Below are 20,707 nucleotides of genomic sequence, written 5' to 3' on the forward strand. Positions count from 1 at the left end.
TATTAAAACCTAAAAACCTGTGTATCACAGTTATATGTTTTGTCAAATACAAAGTTGAACATTAGATTACTCACAAATATTTGTATAAAAGAAACGAACACAATTTCTTAAATGGCTGAAATTTAATGGGAAAAGGAATGAAAAACATCAAAAATGAAACAAATGCAGTATACATCTATTTATGAAAACAACTGTGATGAATTTATGGAATTGATTTGATGAATTGCATGTTTGTCGTAGCATTGACCCTCTTTATTATTCTCAAACTTCAGAAGAACAAAAAACTTAAACAATATTACTATACAAGTAAATTTTGTTAATGTTTGACCATAGCAGCTATTTGAATGGACTTTTATTTTCTCTCTCCTTGACCTATTGGTGTATAACATACCTTTTCTACCAACTGAGTGGACACAGAATAATATTAGTTTAATGAATGGAGCATTGAAAGCAACAGCAGACTGGGGTGGGGGAGGTTGCAAAACCAACCCTTGCACCATTTGCTTTCATAACCAATGTAGATTACTGTTACTATACAAGCTTGAAAATGTGCCCCTCCCCCTTTTAAAAATTGTTACCCCAAAAGGCACTTTCCTTACGCTCATCGAGGAAAATATTTTACCAAGACCTAAATTTTTGTTTGTCAGAAACTTCATTGTCAGAATTGTGCCCTACCCCCCCCCCCCCCATTAAAAAATACTGGACTGCCCCTGATTAAAGGTACAGTTTATTTTAATTCAGGCTGTGTTTTCTTCACAGATTACAACAGTGTTCGAAATGTTGAAATATTCAGAGTCATGCAAAAGCTTTTAAATCATCAATCCGGTTTGGGTGAGAATTCTCTCACGTTTTACAACCTCTCTCTGAGCAAATATAATTTCCTATGTCAATAAAATGGGTGGGACCATTCGCATTATTTTCATTTCATTGAAAAATGAAGAAATAGTGAAAGAAATCATTGGGAGACCAGTCAGCCCATACTGTATATGTCCTCTCCTTATATTCGTACATGCCAAGATGTATGATATAAGCACATCATAATATGTGTTAAACAGGTTCTGTTAATCAGTACTTGTGTGGTAATTATAGTATCATTATTTTTCTTACAGAGCTGAATGTAAGCCTATATCATTATTATCTGTGAAAACTTATTTTAATACATAACCTACATTGATAACTCAAAGGAGAGAAAATATTATGCTGTAGTAGGCATTTGACATAAGGACTGAAGACTTATTCTGAAGGACTCTTATTGATGTGTCGAGTGGAATTTTAAATTCAAATGCATATTTACTATTTCTAGCTTTCTAAATGTAATGCATTGAGTCCGTATAATTCAAATGGGTTTAATATATTTTTACCCTTTTTTTCACATCAAAAAAAGTATTCATGTACCCTTTACTTTGAGCAAAGAACAGAATCCTAAAATTGGTCTGTAATGCCTTGGAATATTGAGAAATAATGTTTTTAGTATTGATATTTCGGATTTATCCTTCATTGATGATTTGATTGTGTTACAGTAGATAAACTCAATTAAGTTCTGTAGATAAGGTTTGGATAATTCTTTAAATAAACACTAAATGTGAATGCCCATAGGGGAACCCTTTATTTAAAGGAGAACTCTGTATTTATAGATAAAAACATATTTGTCTGATCAGAGAGAGACTTCACATGTGTACAGCTTTCCACAATGTTTGAAAGTAGTTGATTATCTTTTTTTTTGTCTGAGATCATTTAGATTAACCAAGTAAAAGATATTTTCACCAAATAGTTAACCAAGTAAAAAGAAATTGTCACTAAATAGTTGGTAACATTCTATTACCTTTAACTTGTGAGGGTGTACCCAAAAAACTGAATTATATGCATTCATTCACATTGAAATACTGATTTTATATTGGTTGTCAGATATGTATGTAAAGCCCTGTACTCTGTTATTTACATGTACATATGAGGTTTACATGGAACTATTTTGCTTGTGCTGATTGCATGTAGTTAAATAGTTTACATGTAGTTACATAACAAACCTTACGTAATGTTCGGTACCTTAAGGAAAGAAATGTTTAAACTCATGGCAAAAATCAACAGAACAAATCTCATGTTTCTGGGAAGCAGAAGAATGCCTTTGACAGTAATTAAAGATCATTATCTAAACACAAACGATAGAGGAAGCTTGAATACATGTACACATGATAGGAGGAGTGCCATCTCAAAGAGGAATGGCTAACTACATTTATTTAGGCATCATCATCGGTGGTCATAATAAACGGTATTGCAAAAGTGTCAAAGCATAGGGTACCATAATATTGGACAATCTTTAACTGCTTACAAATTTATGAATATGTATGCAATTCAAGGCCCTCTGTTTTTAGAGGTATCCAGCACACTCTTTAAGATAAGCACTGCATGTGTGTCCTTTTTCAAAAACAGTGTTTCATATTCTTTTTCATTTAATATACAATATTTTACAAACACAAAATGTTAAATTTTGTAGAGAAAGGGTATACTTGTACTCTTCCCCATACACATACACGTACATATACAGTATAATTGTGATGTGTATAGGTCCCATGAAAAGACTATGACAGGTGACACTTGTGAACACTGTCTTTTGAGAGTCAGAAGGAGCTTTGTCATATAGAACGTCCTTTTGGCTCTAAGCAGTCACATACGCTCACATTGTAGATAGACCTGTATTTCAGCTGTCACCCATACTATGCATACATCTATGTGATGTGTACTTCAATATACAAACTGTACTTATAATGTAACATACATCAGTGCATGTATTTGATGTTGCAAAGGTTCTATGAGACAATGAAGACACCATTACATTGATTTGACCTTAAAATTCATTGATCTAGGTTTGGAGTGGGGAACAACAGAATGTACCACCACCTAACAGAAGGGATGGGTCTCACCACTACTAGAGCACTACCTGCTCTCTTTTGTGTAGACCTATCATCATTTCCATATATAGGAGCTCATGTGTATAGATCCATGGACCTTGGGGCCAGGGTGTCTGCATCTAGCTCCCATCCACCGTGCAGTCAGATAATCCGGGATGCACAACTGGGAGGCACATCTTAGAGATCGTTCCTTTTTTAGGGGCACAGTCATGTCTAAATTTAATCGATTGGCCAAAAGAATACTTCTAAACCTTCCGTTTATTAGTTATTTCTTAATACTAGTATTAAATAATCTGTTTTTGTTTATAGCTTTTGTCAGAAACTGATCATTGAATTTTTCGTCATCACAAGAACAAATCTGATTTCATTCATTCTGCTTTCACAGGTTTGTTCCTCAAAAATTATCAATAACTGATCACCATCTGCCATGAATAGACAACTCCATGGTCGGTATTCCGCTAAAATGTACTGACACCGGTAGCTGGGTTTAGACTTTGAACCAAATCAGGTTCAACAAAGGGATTGAGGTAGTCTGAGGTCCAGGCTTTCCTATTTGTTAAACATGATTTGAGAACAAAGGTCAGATTTTACATACTGAATTAGTAGAATATGGACTACCGGGAATAATGTTTTAAATAAATGATATGTTCTTTTATTTCTAGAATGTACGACTTGAAGAAGAGGGTGTGTCTAATATATTCCTTTCAGTTGTGATGACTCCCTGATTCTTTTCTAATTCTTTGAAATGACTGCTGACTAATGAAAATCTTCCTTGATCTTTTTTCCCATTTATTTAAGGACTAACACTATCTCAGAGCTGTCCAGGTACTGTAAAGTTTCTCTTTTATTCTTTTGAACTTTTTTTGGTGTGGCTCTTTCTGTAATAAACCATTTAATACTCAGCATGCTGCATGACTTCTTCTGTATTTCATTACTCTCGCATGTTTGAAAACTTGTTGCATTTTTGATAGTTTTTTGCTGCATGATGTGAAATATAATTAAGCTTTGTGTTAATATGGTTGCAATATTGATTTGCACTGGGTTTTCTTCAGCAGGAGTTCATCTCTGTATAAAGTGAAGCGTACTTTCCAAGTCATCAATGTAGAAAAGAGTTACATATACATGCACATGGTTGGGACTTTTAGAGATTAGAGTCATCTTTAATCTCACTCTGAACCATCATAAGGAAATAGTTCTTCATTTACATGTACAATGTTCATATCTTAATGAGGCACAATGTGTAGTTATGTTAGCCCACATGACTAATAGTCAGAAGGCACTATCATTGTTCAATTTAACAATAAAACCAACAAAAATGTACCAACATTACAACTTGAGACCAGGTTACATAGTACCAGTATACATATATTGTTATTAAAATCCAAGTCTTATATTCTTTTGTCGACTGAAGATTTTAATTTTACAGCATTAACATCAAGAAATCTCTCCAAATGGATATTGTTTTCTTTGATAAGTATTAGAAGTAATGCTGATATAAAGAACTGCAATCAAGGGTACTTTAAGCGATTGAAGAATGAGATATATGGGTAATAAGTAATTTTGTGTTTATTTACTACCGTATTCCATTTTGCTATGTTGAATTGAGTTTAGTCTGTTTGCCTTTAAAAAAAGGTGATCCTTTGATATTTATTTTGATTTAAGAAATAAGCGAGTTTATACATGAATATAAGCAGGAAAGAGATAGGTTCCTCAGTGAAAGCTGTTGTATATCAGGTAATGGATTTCAGCAGTTCATCTGTTGAGAGCCAGAAGGGCAGTAATACTTTTATATAGAGTTAATGCCTTTCTTGCTCTCAATGGACAATATCATATTTTCATAAACTTCACATTCATATTTTGGGGTTATTGGCCTATCTTTTTAATATCTAGATTACCATTTCACATTTCTGGCTATGAACAAAAAATCATGTTGTGGTAACTTTGATATAATGATGAAAACAAAACACCTAATGAAATACTTCTTTAAAGGAATTGGTAGGTTATTCTTGATTTTCTATTAAAGTTTTTAAAAGCACTTGAAACCAAGAAAAGGAAAGAGACAAACTGCTCTTTAAACGCCAGTTAACTTTGATATGTTGACTAAATCTTACCACTTTCATTTTTACAAATTCATGCACAATTTTGCATCTTGGTTCTCACACAAATGATATTAATTAGTACCTTTAATACCAGAAAAGACTATTGTTATGCTGTGGTGTTGAAAGGGTCAGATATATAAGAAAACATCATTGGGTACAAGACGCTTTGCATACATTGTGGCAGTTTTTTGCTTGGTTTCTTTGGTGTGTGTTTTTTTTTTGGTTGATTTATTGATTCATTTTTGCAGTGCATGATGTACTTTTGGTAGAGATTCATATATTACTACTTGCAAAATGTAATATTTAATCAGACAGATTCATATGATTATTTTTTTTTATGGGGGGGGGGGGGGGGGGGGAGACTATGTATCATTATTGGCATATCTGAAAATTGGGCAGATTTTTTCTTCTTGGGGAGATGTGAATTCATGCGAATAGGCCCTTAAAGATTTTGTCCTTGCCTCATTTATTTTTGGCAAAGCAATATTTTCAGTGGTGACAGACTCTGAATGCTTCAATGAATGAGTAAGCGAAAAGACATTTGTTGTGCTAGAATGAATACACTGTTAATTTTCAAAAGTGCAGGGTTCATAGTCTGTCGAGCCAGCCAGCATACAACTTTCCTGCAAAAGGCATATATTTTCTTTATACAGGTGGAGAAGTGACCCGTATTCAAATGTATTCATATTTCTAGACCGCAGTTTTCCAAAGTGACCAGTGGTAAACATTTACATTTTGACTGATTATGAGTTCAAGTGCATTCAGAATGTATGACACTAGATAGTTGGTTGTAGTAATAACCGGTCAATTTCAGACATTTAGGTCAGTTGACCAGAGCGATTGGTGGAGGTCCATTTCAAGTAAAGGTTATATAGTTGCAGGATGATGTGATGCTGTTATAACATTTCTGTAAAATGACACCAGTAAGGAATAAAACTGTCATAAATTCCACTTGATGTCTTGATGATAATTTTTTTTCTCTGTATAAATGAATACATAATCTATTTCTGTAGATGGAAGAGTATACATTATTTTATGAAGTAGTAGTAATTTCCCAAATTCTGAATCATATAATAATGCATAATTCTACTATTCTAGAAAATTCTGAATATGAATTGGTTATATGAAACAATAACATTAGTCATGTTCCCATCATAATTATCATCTAATCCAGATCAGCGTTGTCCAATAATGCAGAAATTATTCTCTCAGTCTGAAACAAATTTCAACTGTTTACATAGTTCTTTGATTAATAATTTCATCCCGGCCATTTTGGGAGGTACTTGGATAATCACTCATTAGCCCTTGTACTTGTACATTACCGATAGATTCTTAACCAAATCTAAGAGGAATACAATGTCAATTTAGCTTTCCACAAATGCATTGTATCGACTGCTGAGAGAAACAAGGATATTTGTTTCATAGAGTTAGCAGGTCATGCTGTGTATAATGCATTAATGGGTTCAAAATCATCTGAAGTACGTGCTTTCAGAGTGTTCTATTTTAAGTGCATGTTATTGAGTACCGGTATTCAATGCACTTCCACTGGACAGGGATTGCAGTGGTATCTGGTATTAATGATTTTATTATGGATTTTCACCCTCAATTTGCATTGACATCATCACACTGTTAATAGCCGATAATATTGAATGCACTTCTCTTAAATCAGTCATGCTGTTATTAACTTGGGTTGAGCGTGTCTTTGTGTATGTTGTTTTTTCTGCGGGTTTTAGGATAGAATTACAAAAGTAAATGTATTTTGTTTGAAAGATTGTTTGACAAGATATTATTTATAGATGTAATTAATTGATGTAATTTCATCATGATTTAAAAATGTTCTTCTCCAATTACAAATTGAGGTCATTTCAACAGCCCCAGTTCAATTTGTTGACTATCTTTCATGTTTATATGCATTGTACTAAAACTACTTATATGAGCAATTTGAGAAGAAAAAAATGGATTGTCATGAAATAATTTTGTAACCATTGCTTGATAAATTTACTTAAAGATAAAGTTGAGTTCTGGTCATGCAATTGCATTGTGAAAAGGTTGATCATCTAGCATATAAGTATTGGTGCTTACTGCAAGGTTCTGGAATCATCAAAATGATAAGAAATTTGACCCAGTCTTCATAAAAGCACTGTACACAGAAAGATGTAATATGATGTATAGGGGGCTACACAAACATGTGGCATAAAAATCTGTCCTGATTGTTATGTTGTTACATGCCATATTTAGAATATGAAAGCATTTGAAGAGCCATGCTTTTCAACCGGGCGCATTTGCTTTCTCTGATGTTCTTCCACGCTTGCATAATTAACAATGATTACACTCACAAATTATTGTTCACCTCTTCCCAGAACTCAACCTTCTCTTTAAATGTCATTTTGTAAATGATTTTTTTTTTCCGGCCGCATGCATGAACATGTATAACAGTTCGAAACAATCCTTAATAGCAGATGTGTAAAACTGTGGTTTCCTATTTTTTAATGTTTGAATTCACATGTTTGTGCTAATTAATGAAAATCTACAAAAAGCTTGAAGTCTGTTTCTTTGTAGCGTTTATTTGTCTAATGTTCCAAGCTACTATTGTTTTTAATGTGCATGTTTGTTTTGCTTTTCTTCAGTATGTCTTTTTATTCAATGCTAATATGTTTGAATGTGATACGATTAAAAAAATATCTCAAAAGATGTTGTTACGCACCATGTTTTGATGAATTTCAAAATGGAATTTCATGCAGCAATACCTTGTAGGCTCTTTAAAGAAAAAAAAAATCAATTGTAATTGTTGCCTTGTTGCGTTGTACATACAGAAATGAACAAATATCCCCAAAGACTTCATCAAACATGCAAATGTGTGTTTAATTTCAAGATTTCTGCACTTTACCAAATCAAAATTTTTAGCAGACTGTGTTTCGTGCAAAATGCATCAAAATTTCACTTCATAGTAGGATGATCTTCTTTTCTCAAGTTATTTAAGTTTTATAATAGTGTTGGTTCTGACAAACCCCTCATTTTCTTTGGTATGGAAACAGAAATTCAGGTATACCGATTGGCATGCATCATGATTTACAATAGTTCTTTTCCATCAAATAGCAAGTAAAAAATCAACTACATGTACAAATGCTGACCATTCATTAATCATTTTCCACATTTCTTTTGTATTCTATTCATGTCTGTTCCTCACCATTGCCTCACCTCATTATGAATCATCCTGTGATTGCTACATCGGTACAGCCCATGTATTGGGCCAAGCTCTCGGAGTGGACGTCCCCAAGGAGCCCCCACCCCCAGCCCCTCAGCACATTACAAATCAGCAACGTCAGAAAAGTAAGTCATGTCATTGGCCTAGAAGCGTTAGTTCTTAAAAAAACAATTATCCTAATTTATTTCTCTGAAAAAATGATGATTGATACTTTATCTTATGTTTTACTTCCACAACATTTTAAGCATGGAGAACAACATATGAGAAAGAGGCATTTGTTTCCACAAATTCTATTTTTATTTAAGCTTTTGTGTATTCTTGTGTTGATTGCATGAAAAATTCATTTGATTTTAATTTGGCTTTGAAGTTTGAATTTGAAATCATAACCATGAAGCATGACAAAAGAAATCATGAAATGCATATTTGTGCTTATTTTATTGTAACGTGGCACAGCAGTAAGTAAACTGAGGATCCCAGTTTACAGACTTTTGCATGATTCAAGGCACGGTCACATTTTTTGTTCCAGGCTCTACAGATATAATATACAGAATGTATGGGGCTTCAATATATCTTGGTCTCTTCAGCCTTACTGAATCAAACCGACTGAGCTCAGTTAAAGTGGTCCAAGCAATAACCTTTTCCCCCCAATTTCAGTCTTGATATCAGACTTTGAGGTGGATGAGCCTGAGCCAATCAGTGAGAGACTCCGCAGCCCTGCACCCCCTCTCACATCACCCTCCTCCAGATCTCCCCGAAATAGCTTTGAGGGTGGTATCCACTCCTCCAGGGGCAGGAGCCCTTCCCCTCAACCCTTCCCCAGACCCAAATCTAAGAACGGGTCGTTCAGACACGAGGATGATTCCCTCCCTTACCATCACAAATGTAAGTAGACAGAGAGTGATATCACTTCTCGTCTTCCAATCACACCTCTTTTGCTGTGCTGGGGACTCTGCTGCCTCATCTAACATGGGAACGTGTAACCAGTCTCTGTAACATTTCAATCAATGTACTAATCATATCTTTATATCTTTCTGATATCTCTACCAGACTTCTTTGGTATGATCCAAATACAATCTGTGGAATTGCATCATCTCATTTCATGCTCAGCTGGACATTGCTTTATGAAGAACTCTGAAAAACCTAGCTGTAATGCCCTTTTAGCTGTTTTAAAAATAATTATTTCTAAAATTCTTTTCTTCAGTTGGTCTGCTGAGAGTGAGAAGAGCATTCGCTGAATGTCCTTCTGTCTCTCAGTAGATGATACATTGAAGTGTGAAGGTGATGGGTTTCTTTCTGTTTCTAAACATTAATCTTGAAGCGGTCTTCACCTTTCAAAATGTGCTTTCAGTTGCTGTTCGTATCATGGGTCAAATGTAACTTGACATTCTTTCAATTCTAACAGGATGGTTGTGCATGTGTATAAACCTAAGTAACAGTACTTGAGTACGCCTAGACTGCACATTTCTTTAATATCTTGGATAAATTTCTTCATGGTGATGGCTACTACACTCTATCATATGTGAGCAAGAAGGGCATTAACTGTATTTAAGATTATACTATTTTTTGTCCTTGAATAATTTCTTCCCACCTCCATATTCATTTCAATGTGCCAATTATCTATACATTTATATCAGACACTGCTGCAGCCTGCAGATATATATGCTGATATGAAAGTCAAGTTGACAATATAATTTCTTTCATTTGTACAAGCTTCAAGAGCCTATTAAGGAAAACAAAAATGAGTAGTTTATCTATATGAGAAGAGAAGGTGGAGAAAGAAATTTCACAGCCGCATATTGCTATATAAGGGTCATGTTATGAGATATATATATATATATATATATATATATATATATATATATATATATATATATATATATATATATAATATATATCTTGTATTGCTCTATTCGATTAATCATAATCTTTCTCCATTTTCAATGTAAAATCACTAAAATGTATCTTTTATAGTGGTATGTTTAACAAATGTTTACATAATCATTATCATCTTTAAGTTCACTATTTGCTGTGTATAATGTATTGCTTTGTTTTATAAATAAAAATTGCAATTATATAGTATTACCTTCATGCCACCATCGCATACACTTTCACTCTGAACCTGTGAATCTATTATTTTGTGAGCTCTAAAGTATATACTTTTTGGAGCTACATCTATGCATAGCAGTTGGAATAATAACTTGTATCAATCCGGTGTATCGCAACACATGGGGACAGCTGCTAATTTTGCTTTGCCTCATTTCGAAGAAGAAATGTCCTAATGAGATACACTGTAGGCACAATCAACCAAATTACTCAGCAGATGATTTCAAATGTTTAAAAAACCGCTTGGCTGGCAAGATTTAAAGGAAGAGATTCTCTGTTATAGATGTTGCATGAACGGATATATCTTCCACAATTACTTCCTAGAATTCATCTTCTGTGTGTACATCTGTTCTTGATTTGAAGGAGAAGTGCACTAACATGCCTCTCATGTCAATGGCTGATCCCTAGGCCACATTCACATGAGTGAAAACAGCCCGTTGTCATGGTTACATGTGTAAACATGCTCTCCATGGGAACCATTTGCAGATCTGTGCAAGGTTTTGTGTAGGATTGACTTGTGATCTTTTGCTCTACTGAAACACTGAGGGCAGAAGGAGGAGCGATGAAGGGGGTGGTATGGTGACAGGGGAAGAAGGAGATGATCCAACATACTTCTGGAATCTCATTAGGATATATTGTAGTTTCATATCTTTTTAAAAATACCTGTACAGATATGTTTATAGCTGATGAGAAGAGCATTCTTAACTCTGCTTTGTATGACTGATGAAGTAAACGGTGGATTGCCACAGTCACACGTACAGTGTATGTTTACTGTATCTTCCAAACAGTGCTTTACAAATGGGTTTTGAAAGTAATTTTAAGATATTTTGAATCTATACATTCAGTACATATCTTCTTTTGCTTTCTGTTGGGATGACATGAATTTGTTGTACTTAAAAGTTGGCTGTAAAATGATGCGTGAGATGCATTATCTTTGTATTTGTTAGCGAAATAATTAGAAGCAAGTCATTTTCTTATTAAAAAGAAAAAGAAAAGTAGTTTGACATCTCCAAAGCTGTGATAGGAAACATTCTGAGTGACAAACTCTGAACCTTTTGATTGTCTAGAGTGAAAGAGATCCTTTGAGAGGTGAAGAAGTGTCAGGCTATAATAACTCAATCGTATCTTTCAATGTATCACATATCCCTGCAGGTGTATCTAATCATGTCGTCTAGGTAGTTCATTCAGGCGATATGCACAGGGAGGGAGGGGGGGGGGGGAGGAGGTTATTTTATGATTAATGGGATGTGCTGTAGTTATCCATTAGCTTTATACCCAGGCAAGTGCATAATATCATTTCTTTGTAGTACTCAGCAATGTAGCTTTCTAAATCAGAGTACATTTAGTTAATTGGAAAGAGGGAGTGGTGAGGATGAATCATCACAATGAATAAAGAACCCAAAATATCTATCGTAAGATATTCTCTTCTCAATAACTCCAGAATAATAGATCACATTGAATCTTGCTCGCTGTGGTTTAATGAGAATGCATGCATGGATGATGTTTGTAGAATGGATTTAATCACATGAGCCCCATGATCAGATTCTAAGAGATTCATCTGATAAAAGGAATGGGATCATTCTATTGATGTTGCACCAGTTAAATGTTGGGTTACGATAAAAATGTCCATGGATTGTGACATAGATGTGGACAACTTTCCCGCTTGTCGTGTCAAAAAATTCAAAACATGGAAAAAAGGTGTAACATGAGTTATCATCTCCTGTCATTGCATAGAATAACAGTATAATTATGTACACCTGTATACATCATCTGGTAACAGCCAAAAGGGCATTTACTCACACACAGAGTATACCAACATTCTTCGGACTCTCAACAGATGATGATACACTTTGATTTCAAGAATTTCCTGTGCTGTTGAGATATTTCAGGGAGATACATACCAACTTTACCCCAAAGCCTCTCTGTATATTAGTCCTTTTCTTGCTGTTAGTGATTTCTCTGTAAAATATTAACTAGCAAACATCCGTCACAACAAATGAGCACTTGACCTGCATTCGCCTTGTTATCTGAAAATATGACCAGTATTTGCAGAATTATTCCTAGTTTCTGTCTGATTATACATTGAAGTTAGGGGGGGGAGAGAGGGGTGCTTCATGCATCCAAAATGTACCCAGTTTAGAAAAAAAAACACTCAAACAAGTGGCAGTACCAGTTTACTTTAAAGATAGAGGGCTCAATCCGATTCAGGGTAATATACATGTTTATGGGTCTCTTTAGCCTTGAGACCATTTCCTTCAGAAGCATTGATCATTCCAATAATTATCTCAAGTTTGAGCCAAGTTGAGCTGATAGAGAAGCACCTGATGGGAAAGCTGTAGTTTTGTCAGACATGTTAACAAATAACTTCTTCCTCACTGAACTTCAGCAAAGCAAAAAGACAAAAATTAATGTAGGTCTGTTTTATAATTAGTATACAGAAAAATGTATACTGGAATACTTTGACCTTCATATTGATAAATAAATTCAAGTAAGATATCTTCTGTTGATAGCCTCAAGGGTGTTACTATTAACTCTTTGTGAAATGAAATGATTTGATAAACATATGAGATACTGGGACCAGGTAGATCCTGTGTTATGTCTATGGGACTGCAAGAGTTTAGTCGTCAATGGATGAATGTCTTTCTAGCTCTCACCCCATGCTCTGTTGAGCTACTTCCAGACCGGGTGTCCCCTTAGAATGGAAAAAAACTACGGCCAAAATGGAAAGGTTTACACTTGGGGATACCAGTACTTCTTGAGAGGACTTGAGATGTTTGCATTGTAGAAGTGTTTACTTTTCATTTTCATACTACATGGAGTTTGTACCTTCCTGTTCTCTGATATTTTACAATTTTGTTAAAAAAGAATGGTCCATAAGATCAGCATATGAATCAGGAACTAGAAAAGTAGGAATTATTATCATTAATCTTTCCACACAGGCAGTTGACATTATGGAATAACATCCTTGAAGGAATTCCCATTCGGAATTAGATTTTACATCACATCATGCGATTATATCAAACTTGCTTGAATTAAGATTGACCCTCTGCAGTATATGTTTAATTGTCACTTTCGGGTGTTTGAAGGAGAATAACAAATTCCTTTTTAGTTCAGCAAATTTCTCTTGTCAAATATTTGTGTAACAAAAATATTTTCTCGTGGAAAAATTTCTACATATGGCCATTGAAGCTATATAAATACTCCAGAATTTTATCAATTCTTATTTGATAAGAAAAAATACATTTCTAACTTGCATTGCATCCTGCTAAACACTTTACAATGCGTCTACAAGAAGCTTTTGTAACTTTTTATTTGAGATTTCTGAGAGATCCTGCATTACCTATGTCAGTAGTTAGTATAAAGTTGTGTTGGCTTTATAAGCCTAACAGATATTTCCTGGTACAGTCCCAGTGTAAAACTAGATTAGCAAGATAAATGGGTGAATGACTGGGAATAGCTGTTTTTATGTTGTTAACCTATTAAATATACAAGTCATGAAAGTGAAACCATCTTTGATGGGTTACAGATAATGATTTGTTAGCATTTTCTGGCCTCAAAAGGAAAGGTTACCTTGTTTAAGTGGATTGAGCTCCAGAAAATTGCAATGCTTTTGGGTGAAGAACAAGAGCACTACCTACATTCTTAGGGATTTTAATGAATTTATGATTATTGTCTTGGTGGATGTACTAGTTTTCAATGCAATTTAATATTTGGTACTTTTTGCTTGATACCTCATTAAATTTAATTGAAACAAATATTAAGGTGAGGAAGTTCTCTAAATCATAAATGATTACTCATAATTATGCATTTAATCCTTCTTCAGCAATCAACAATAGTCCCTGATCCTAAAATGCTCTTAAAATTATTTTCCAGATATATATAACTTAGTTTCATATATATCATTGTGTATTCTAAGGTGATGTTTCTGCATTCTATCAATGGTATTTGGTCTGTTGGGAGTCAGAAATGTATTAAGACCTTGTTGCAGTTTATGAGTTAATGTCCTTCTGGTTCCCATCAGATGATTTATGCTATAATATGCTTTGAAGTGGGTTTCTTGCTCATGCTATCAACATGTCTTTCCTAAAACAATAATTATTAACACAAATGATAATGAAATTTACATTTATTGAGTACTGTTTATATAAAATTTGTCTAATCCATACAATAAGAAAGTATATAAAGATTTAATATTTGTTCTATTCAGTTGTATTTGTTTGTGGGTGCTATGTACTTTATTAAGCTATATGCAAATATGTGTATGCTCTATAGTTTATAAAGGTCAAGGTCATAAATATTGTGTTTTAAAGATGGGCGCTTTTGCTGCTTTATTTCTGGCAATTGGCTAAAATATGAATTTGCAAATGTTTTTTTTGTTTACTTTCAAACAAGACATGGTTAGATTCACAGCACTTATTTATACGTGGCATTAGGCCTTGTTTAAGATATATCCAACATAGCAACATATGCGTGCTACAGAGAATGGTTGATATTTACACAAAACTGTTTTGTTTGTATAATTTTGTAACTTTTTAAATGTAATGTTAGTATGTTACATGTGTATGACTATTTTATTCTGCTGAGAGCTAGAAGGGTGTTAACTCACATAAAACCACATGGTTAATGCCCTTCAGACTCTCAACAGATGTTCTGTTTTGTATACATTACCCTGTTTGTGTTATTTGTTTTATGTTTGTTTCTACCGGGTGAATGTCTCTGCAACTATGCTTCATATGACTTTTAAAGCCAAATCTACACCAGCAAAAAAAGATAAAGAGTCACGTTAATCAGTTGACAATTTGAGAAATTGTTTTAAAAAAACATGCATCCAAATACAAGAATGCTTAGATTTGTAAGGCAATGTTTACATGATACCAAATGTAAAGAAAAACAATATTCATACTTGCATATGCCAAAATGGCTTTGACTTGACCACATTTCTTTTATTTTTCACATCTGATGAATAATATCTCCTAAATTTACCCTGTCTTTATGAAATAAATATATGTTATACCATACATGCTGTCATTTCCATGAAAGGCAGGCATGAAAGTGACTAGATTATGTGATCTTTCTTGGTTGGTTGATATGGATTTAAGTCATTGTAATCAGGTATTTCTGGATGTCATTTTGAAGTGGATGGATCAAAAGATATGTTTGCATAGAAAATACACAACAGGATAGAACATTTTTTTCTGTACATTTGATTATCACAAATGGGTTTTAAAAAATCAACAAAACAAAAACAGTGCATATGAAAAAAACAAATATATAATAACAATAATTGATATCATTGTATCACAAGATAAAAAGCATGAAATATTACAAATGGGGCAGTACTATTTTTTAAAATCACTTTAATGCCTAAATGTAGTAGCCTTGTTTGAAGGTACAGAACACACAAACTTACTATACTGCCGGGGGTGGGGAGGGCGGTGCTGAATGATTAGGTACAACAAAATCTATATTTCAAGCATTTATTAAAAAGTTTGTTGTTTCAAAGATTTCTTAATTCAACTATTAATCATTTCAAGCCTTTGGAAACAGGGATTAGTAGAATGGTGAAAATTAATATACATGTATATTTAGAACAATCATCAATGTATATCTGAATCCCCTGTATTCTGGCGATCCATCCACTGTCAAAATGCAAACAAAATGGAGCAAAAGCATTGTATTCTATGGGTTAAAAGAAAGGACTGTTCTTTGTGCATTTAGGTAATGCTGCGGTAGAGCCGAAAGTTGAAGACGACGAAGATGAACTTCCCCCACACCTGCGTACGAGTGAGTTTGGAAAAGAGAAACTTTGGCTTCAGCTATTACCAACTACATTAATGCCATCTTGAGTTTCTGTTTAATCTCTAACATCTATTTAATCTCTAACAGCTATAGTTGCTAATTATTGTATTGTCATATAATATAAAGTGTTAATGTTTGGATGATTATTCATCTAGTTTGATAACAGCTGTAGAAAGGGTGTGATTTAACATATATTCAGTGGCTTGCATATTTGATGATGCAGTGTGTTTCTTCAAAATAAATAGACGAGACTGTTTGGAATTTTCCAATCAATTACTATGAAAATGTAATTAGAAAGTTGCATGTTTGTTGTGTCTTAATTGATGATATTATTGATATTGTTATCAAATTTATCATCACATTTTATACCATATTCGCTATGATTTTGTCATGCATGATTGAAAAATCGTTTTAAATGAGTAAGCTTGCATGTAGTTTGCACACATAAGCCACAGATATTGTCATGGTGTTCCAAGTACAATGTAATCAAACACAACAACAACAAAACACTACATAAATTTTTCAAAAATAATTGGTTATTCATAATTTGTTTACACCTGTATTCATGATTAAACATGTTTGCAATCTTGAAATTAAATAAAAGTATATAGTTGGCTCTTTGGGGATTGAAAGATCAAAACGAAATGAAAGCAGAGATGACAGGGATGTTCACTAAATGATCATTTATCTTGGGATCACACTCTCATGTGTACTTCAAGCTGGACATGGCTGGGTTAAAGTTGTGATAGTTCTATGACTTTCAAGCTTCATCATCATAAATGTGGTGTCATATAAAAGAAGAAGATATTCTCCAAAGCTTTATGTGTGTTAATTTGATGAGGTGACACTGGAGAAAGTATGGTTTCATCTACATCTAGGATGCACACTTTAGATTACTTTGAGATGTCCAAACCTTTGCTTTAGGACTGACATATATCCTGTGTTTTAAAGGGAAGAGCATTTGTGTATTAAATATATTATGTTTAATTGATTTTATCTGTTTACTGTTAAATAAACAAGTATGAAATAATGAATAAGCTGCTTCCAACAAAAAAAAAAATCAATGTTTGCTTTATTGATATTTTAAATCTGCATTTGCTGCTCAGCAATGATTTTAGCACCTTCACTGCAGTGTTCTTATTATATTAAACATTAAACATCCTTTTATAAAGTTATCATGTAATTGTGAATTGTTTATTAGTATTATACAGCTAATGAGGGCATCTATGCTGTGATACATGCTGTATGATATTAACCTTGAAATATTTGTCTTGCATATATTTTTTGCCATTGTCTTGCTCGATATATTGTTTTGTTTTATACAGCCAATGAGGGCATCTATGCTGTGATACATGCTGTATAATATTAACCTTGAAATATTTGTCTTGCATATATTTTTTGCCATTGCCTTGCTCGATATATTGTTTTGTTCTTTTACAGGTTGCTTTGCAGCTGTAATAATTTTATTCTGTATAAATAATAATAATAATAATAATACATATGATTTATAAGGCGCCAAATCCACTTGAAAGTCAAATGCTCAAGGCGCAGACAGTTGCTACATGTATGGAAAATAGCTGTAGACATGTCTTAGAAATTATTTAAAAAAAACTAATGAATAAAAGAAGAAGGAACATTGTTACTAATATATGATACTAATAGATGATACTAATAGATGACCTTTTCTTACTACATTATATGTGTTAAAATATGCTTATTGAAGAAGATGCCAAGGATAATGAATAATATAATTTTTTGAGTAATATATGTGGTTTAGCAATTTGCATCCAGGGTAGTGTATCGCTGTAATGAGTAAGGATCACCAACTGATAATGATTTGATTGTTTAAGATGTGATTAAAAACATTTAAAAAACAAAATGTGCTTCTCAGTACATGCAATGATGATGCCACTTAATTATGCACAGAAAAGAAAAGATCGCAAAACTTGCAATGTCAGTTTTGTTGGGTTGAAATCTATGACCAGTGGGGTGATGACAATCTCAGATTGACCAGCTCTACCATGGGTATGATAAAAGAAGATTGTTTTATCCATTACAAGATGATGTACACAAATAAGACCTTTTTATAGATGTTTGTGGATCCAATGGTTATGGGCTTATTTCACCCTGGAACAGTTCGAGGGTGTCCCAAGGATTTCAAGTCAAAAAAATTCCCTGTCAAAAAACAATATGCTAAAGGTATATATGTAGAGCCTGCACATTTGAGATATCTCAAAGCACATGAAATATAGTCTGGGACAGTTTAAGTTTCGGAAATATACTCATAGCCAGTGCAAAGTTCCCAGTACTTTGTAGTAATGGTCTGCAATCTTTCTATTATTACATTATGAATTTTTCCACATTAGTTTGGCATAATCAAATGCTGTCTTTTCAAAGTGCATGATATTAATTGATAGGCCAAATGACAGTGATTTAAATGTTATTTGATTATTGCTGTAGTTATGGACAAAGCTCATCTACTGCTGCTATACTGTGCACAAAAAAATCCAAAGCAATTTTGTTATCTCAAAATACCTGTAGTTCTGCTGTTATTTTATATGACTTATGAAATTAATATTATATGTTACTTATATTATGTTACTCAAACATTTGTAAAATAATTTATATTTCATGCTAATATTTTAATCTCATTTCAACACGCAGGCAGCTGCTGTCTGTCATTAAATTTTGCTTTTACTTACAATTTTAACCTCACATTATTTGCCTTGAGATTTTCTTCATATGATGTTATTTTTATATTAATTACAAACTAATTCTGCCTGCAATTTTTCAAGGAAAATGAGACATCTGATTTTGCACAGGAATTGTTGAAACACGCTTCATTAACCATAACCTTTATTTCTTCAGCGCAACATTTTATATTATGTATGTGTCCTTGATTACAATTAGTCGTCCAGGAAACTTTGACTGACTTTTTATTTGTTACTAACATTTTAATCCAATGGACTCATAACTCAATATTGATGTTTGCCTCAAATTTGTAGTTTAGAATTTAAGAATATGCTAACACATTGTAGGTTAAGTATTAAGCAAAGAAGAATAATATGAAATAGACTGCCAAAAGAGTGCTGCTATAATAAAACAGACCTACACAAAAAGGAGAGTTAAGGAGTGCACTGAAATTTGCTTGTACCTATAGCAAGTACAAGTAAAATCACTATAAATTAAAAAGTGTGTTCACAGTGCAGCTGCTAACTGTAATAATTATTTTATACTTGCCTACCTTTAAAAGGATTTGTGCCAAACTATTCTTATGTTGAAGATAATCCTGAAATGTCATTGTCACAAATCTAATTGAACAAGAGAAATCTAGATAATTTGCAAAAACATTACATAGTTTTCCCCAATGATATTCTGCATGTCTCTATTACTTCATTGAATCTTACTTTAATAGGTACCACCTGTTTATCAGACCAAATTATCCCTTGAATAGTGTTTCTCATTGATCCCTAGAAGTAGCCTATACATAAAGACAACCTGTCTCGTATCCCTTGAGTAGTATTTATGCACAGGTTTCTCTCTTATGTTATTAACGGTATATAATGACATATTGCAATTTTGTTTTAATGCTCCACAGCCCCTCCTCCTCCTGTATCCAGTCCACCCCCACCAGACTATGATTTTGACGACGATGAAGATGCACCAAATGGAGTGCCTTATCACCATAAACGTAAGAAAAGTGAAAACAGTATATGGAAAACCTGATTAAAAAAATCAAACCTTTCCAAATTATTGATCAGAGGATTTGCCATCGATTCAGATCAATGCAACTCTGTAAGAAAGAACCCTCTAATCAAAATCTATCCACTCTATTAGAGCTGATATTTTAGTAAAAAAATGTTTTATAACTTGTACCATAAACTTTCAAATCCTAAACTTTACAAACACCAGGAAAAATCTTGAAGATGAAATAGTGGCCTGACATTTTATCTTGGTAATATTTGCTTAAGGCTTATTTTGTCCTGTTATTAAAAATGCTCAATTTTGTTTTTAGGTGAGGTTTCGGGTTAGGTAAGGGCTAGGCATATTATTAGGTCAAGGGTTCAATCTAGATGGCGTAGCAATTGTCGCTGGAGGATGTGGCGTAGAAATGAAAAGTACCTCATTTAGTGGCAGCTGTCTTTTCACTCTAAAGCCATGTTCAGATATACAGTCATAAACCACTTCTTTTTAATGATGACATCAAATGTAATACACTTCACATTTCTGTATGTCATTACACAGACCTCAGTGAATATGCATAGGGCCTTTTTTGCATTTTTTAAAATTGTGGCAATATACTGTGTAATATCTGAATGAGCATTTACACATCATCCACAAGTATTACATCACCCATAAGCATGTTTTCATCTTCTGATTATTGTCCATTGATGATGCAGTGAACTTGTCTGGAAGGCAGGAAACTGGTCGCTTCATCGAGGTCATCGACGACCACCTGGACGGTCCGCCCAACATACCTCCTACCCTGATAGGACGCGTGGACGAGGATGGCCTTATCCAGCCCAAGCCTCTACTCAACCCTGTCATGGAATCACCCATGCATAAGAATCTTCACAGAGAGCTCAGGATAAGGT

General features: G+C 33.7%; 1 protein-coding gene across 9 annotated transcripts in view; it reads left to right on the forward strand.

The window, feature by feature from the left end:
• The window catches only part of LOC100892914 (actin cytoskeleton-regulatory complex protein SLA1), a 45,984-nt gene that overhangs the window by 15,275 nt on the left and 10,002 nt on the right, over nt 1–20,707 (forward strand). For 3 of the 9 annotated variants that reach the window (XM_011678190.2, XM_011678196.2, XM_011678210.2), the window contains 6 exons: nt 3,705–3,731; nt 8,243–8,335; nt 8,865–9,092; nt 16,032–16,097; nt 19,711–19,803; nt 20,513–20,705. In XM_011678190.2, coding sequence (XP_011676492.1) covers nt 3,705–3,731; nt 8,243–8,335; nt 8,865–9,092; nt 16,032–16,097; nt 19,711–19,803; nt 20,513–20,705 — 700 coding nt within the window. The remainder of the gene's footprint in view (nt 1–3,704; nt 3,732–8,242; nt 8,336–8,864; nt 9,093–16,031; nt 16,098–19,710; nt 19,804–20,512; nt 20,706–20,707) is intronic. The other 6 variants (XM_011678214.2, XM_011678203.2, XM_011678219.2 and 3 more) reach the window with 5 other exon arrangements.

Source organism: Strongylocentrotus purpuratus, unplaced genomic scaffold, assembly GCF_000002235.5.
Source record: "Strongylocentrotus purpuratus isolate Spur 01 unplaced genomic scaffold, Spur_5.0 spur5_scaffold_6, whole genome shotgun sequence".
NCBI classification, from domain to species: Eukaryota; Metazoa; Echinodermata; class Echinoidea; order Camarodonta; family Strongylocentrotidae; genus Strongylocentrotus; species Strongylocentrotus purpuratus.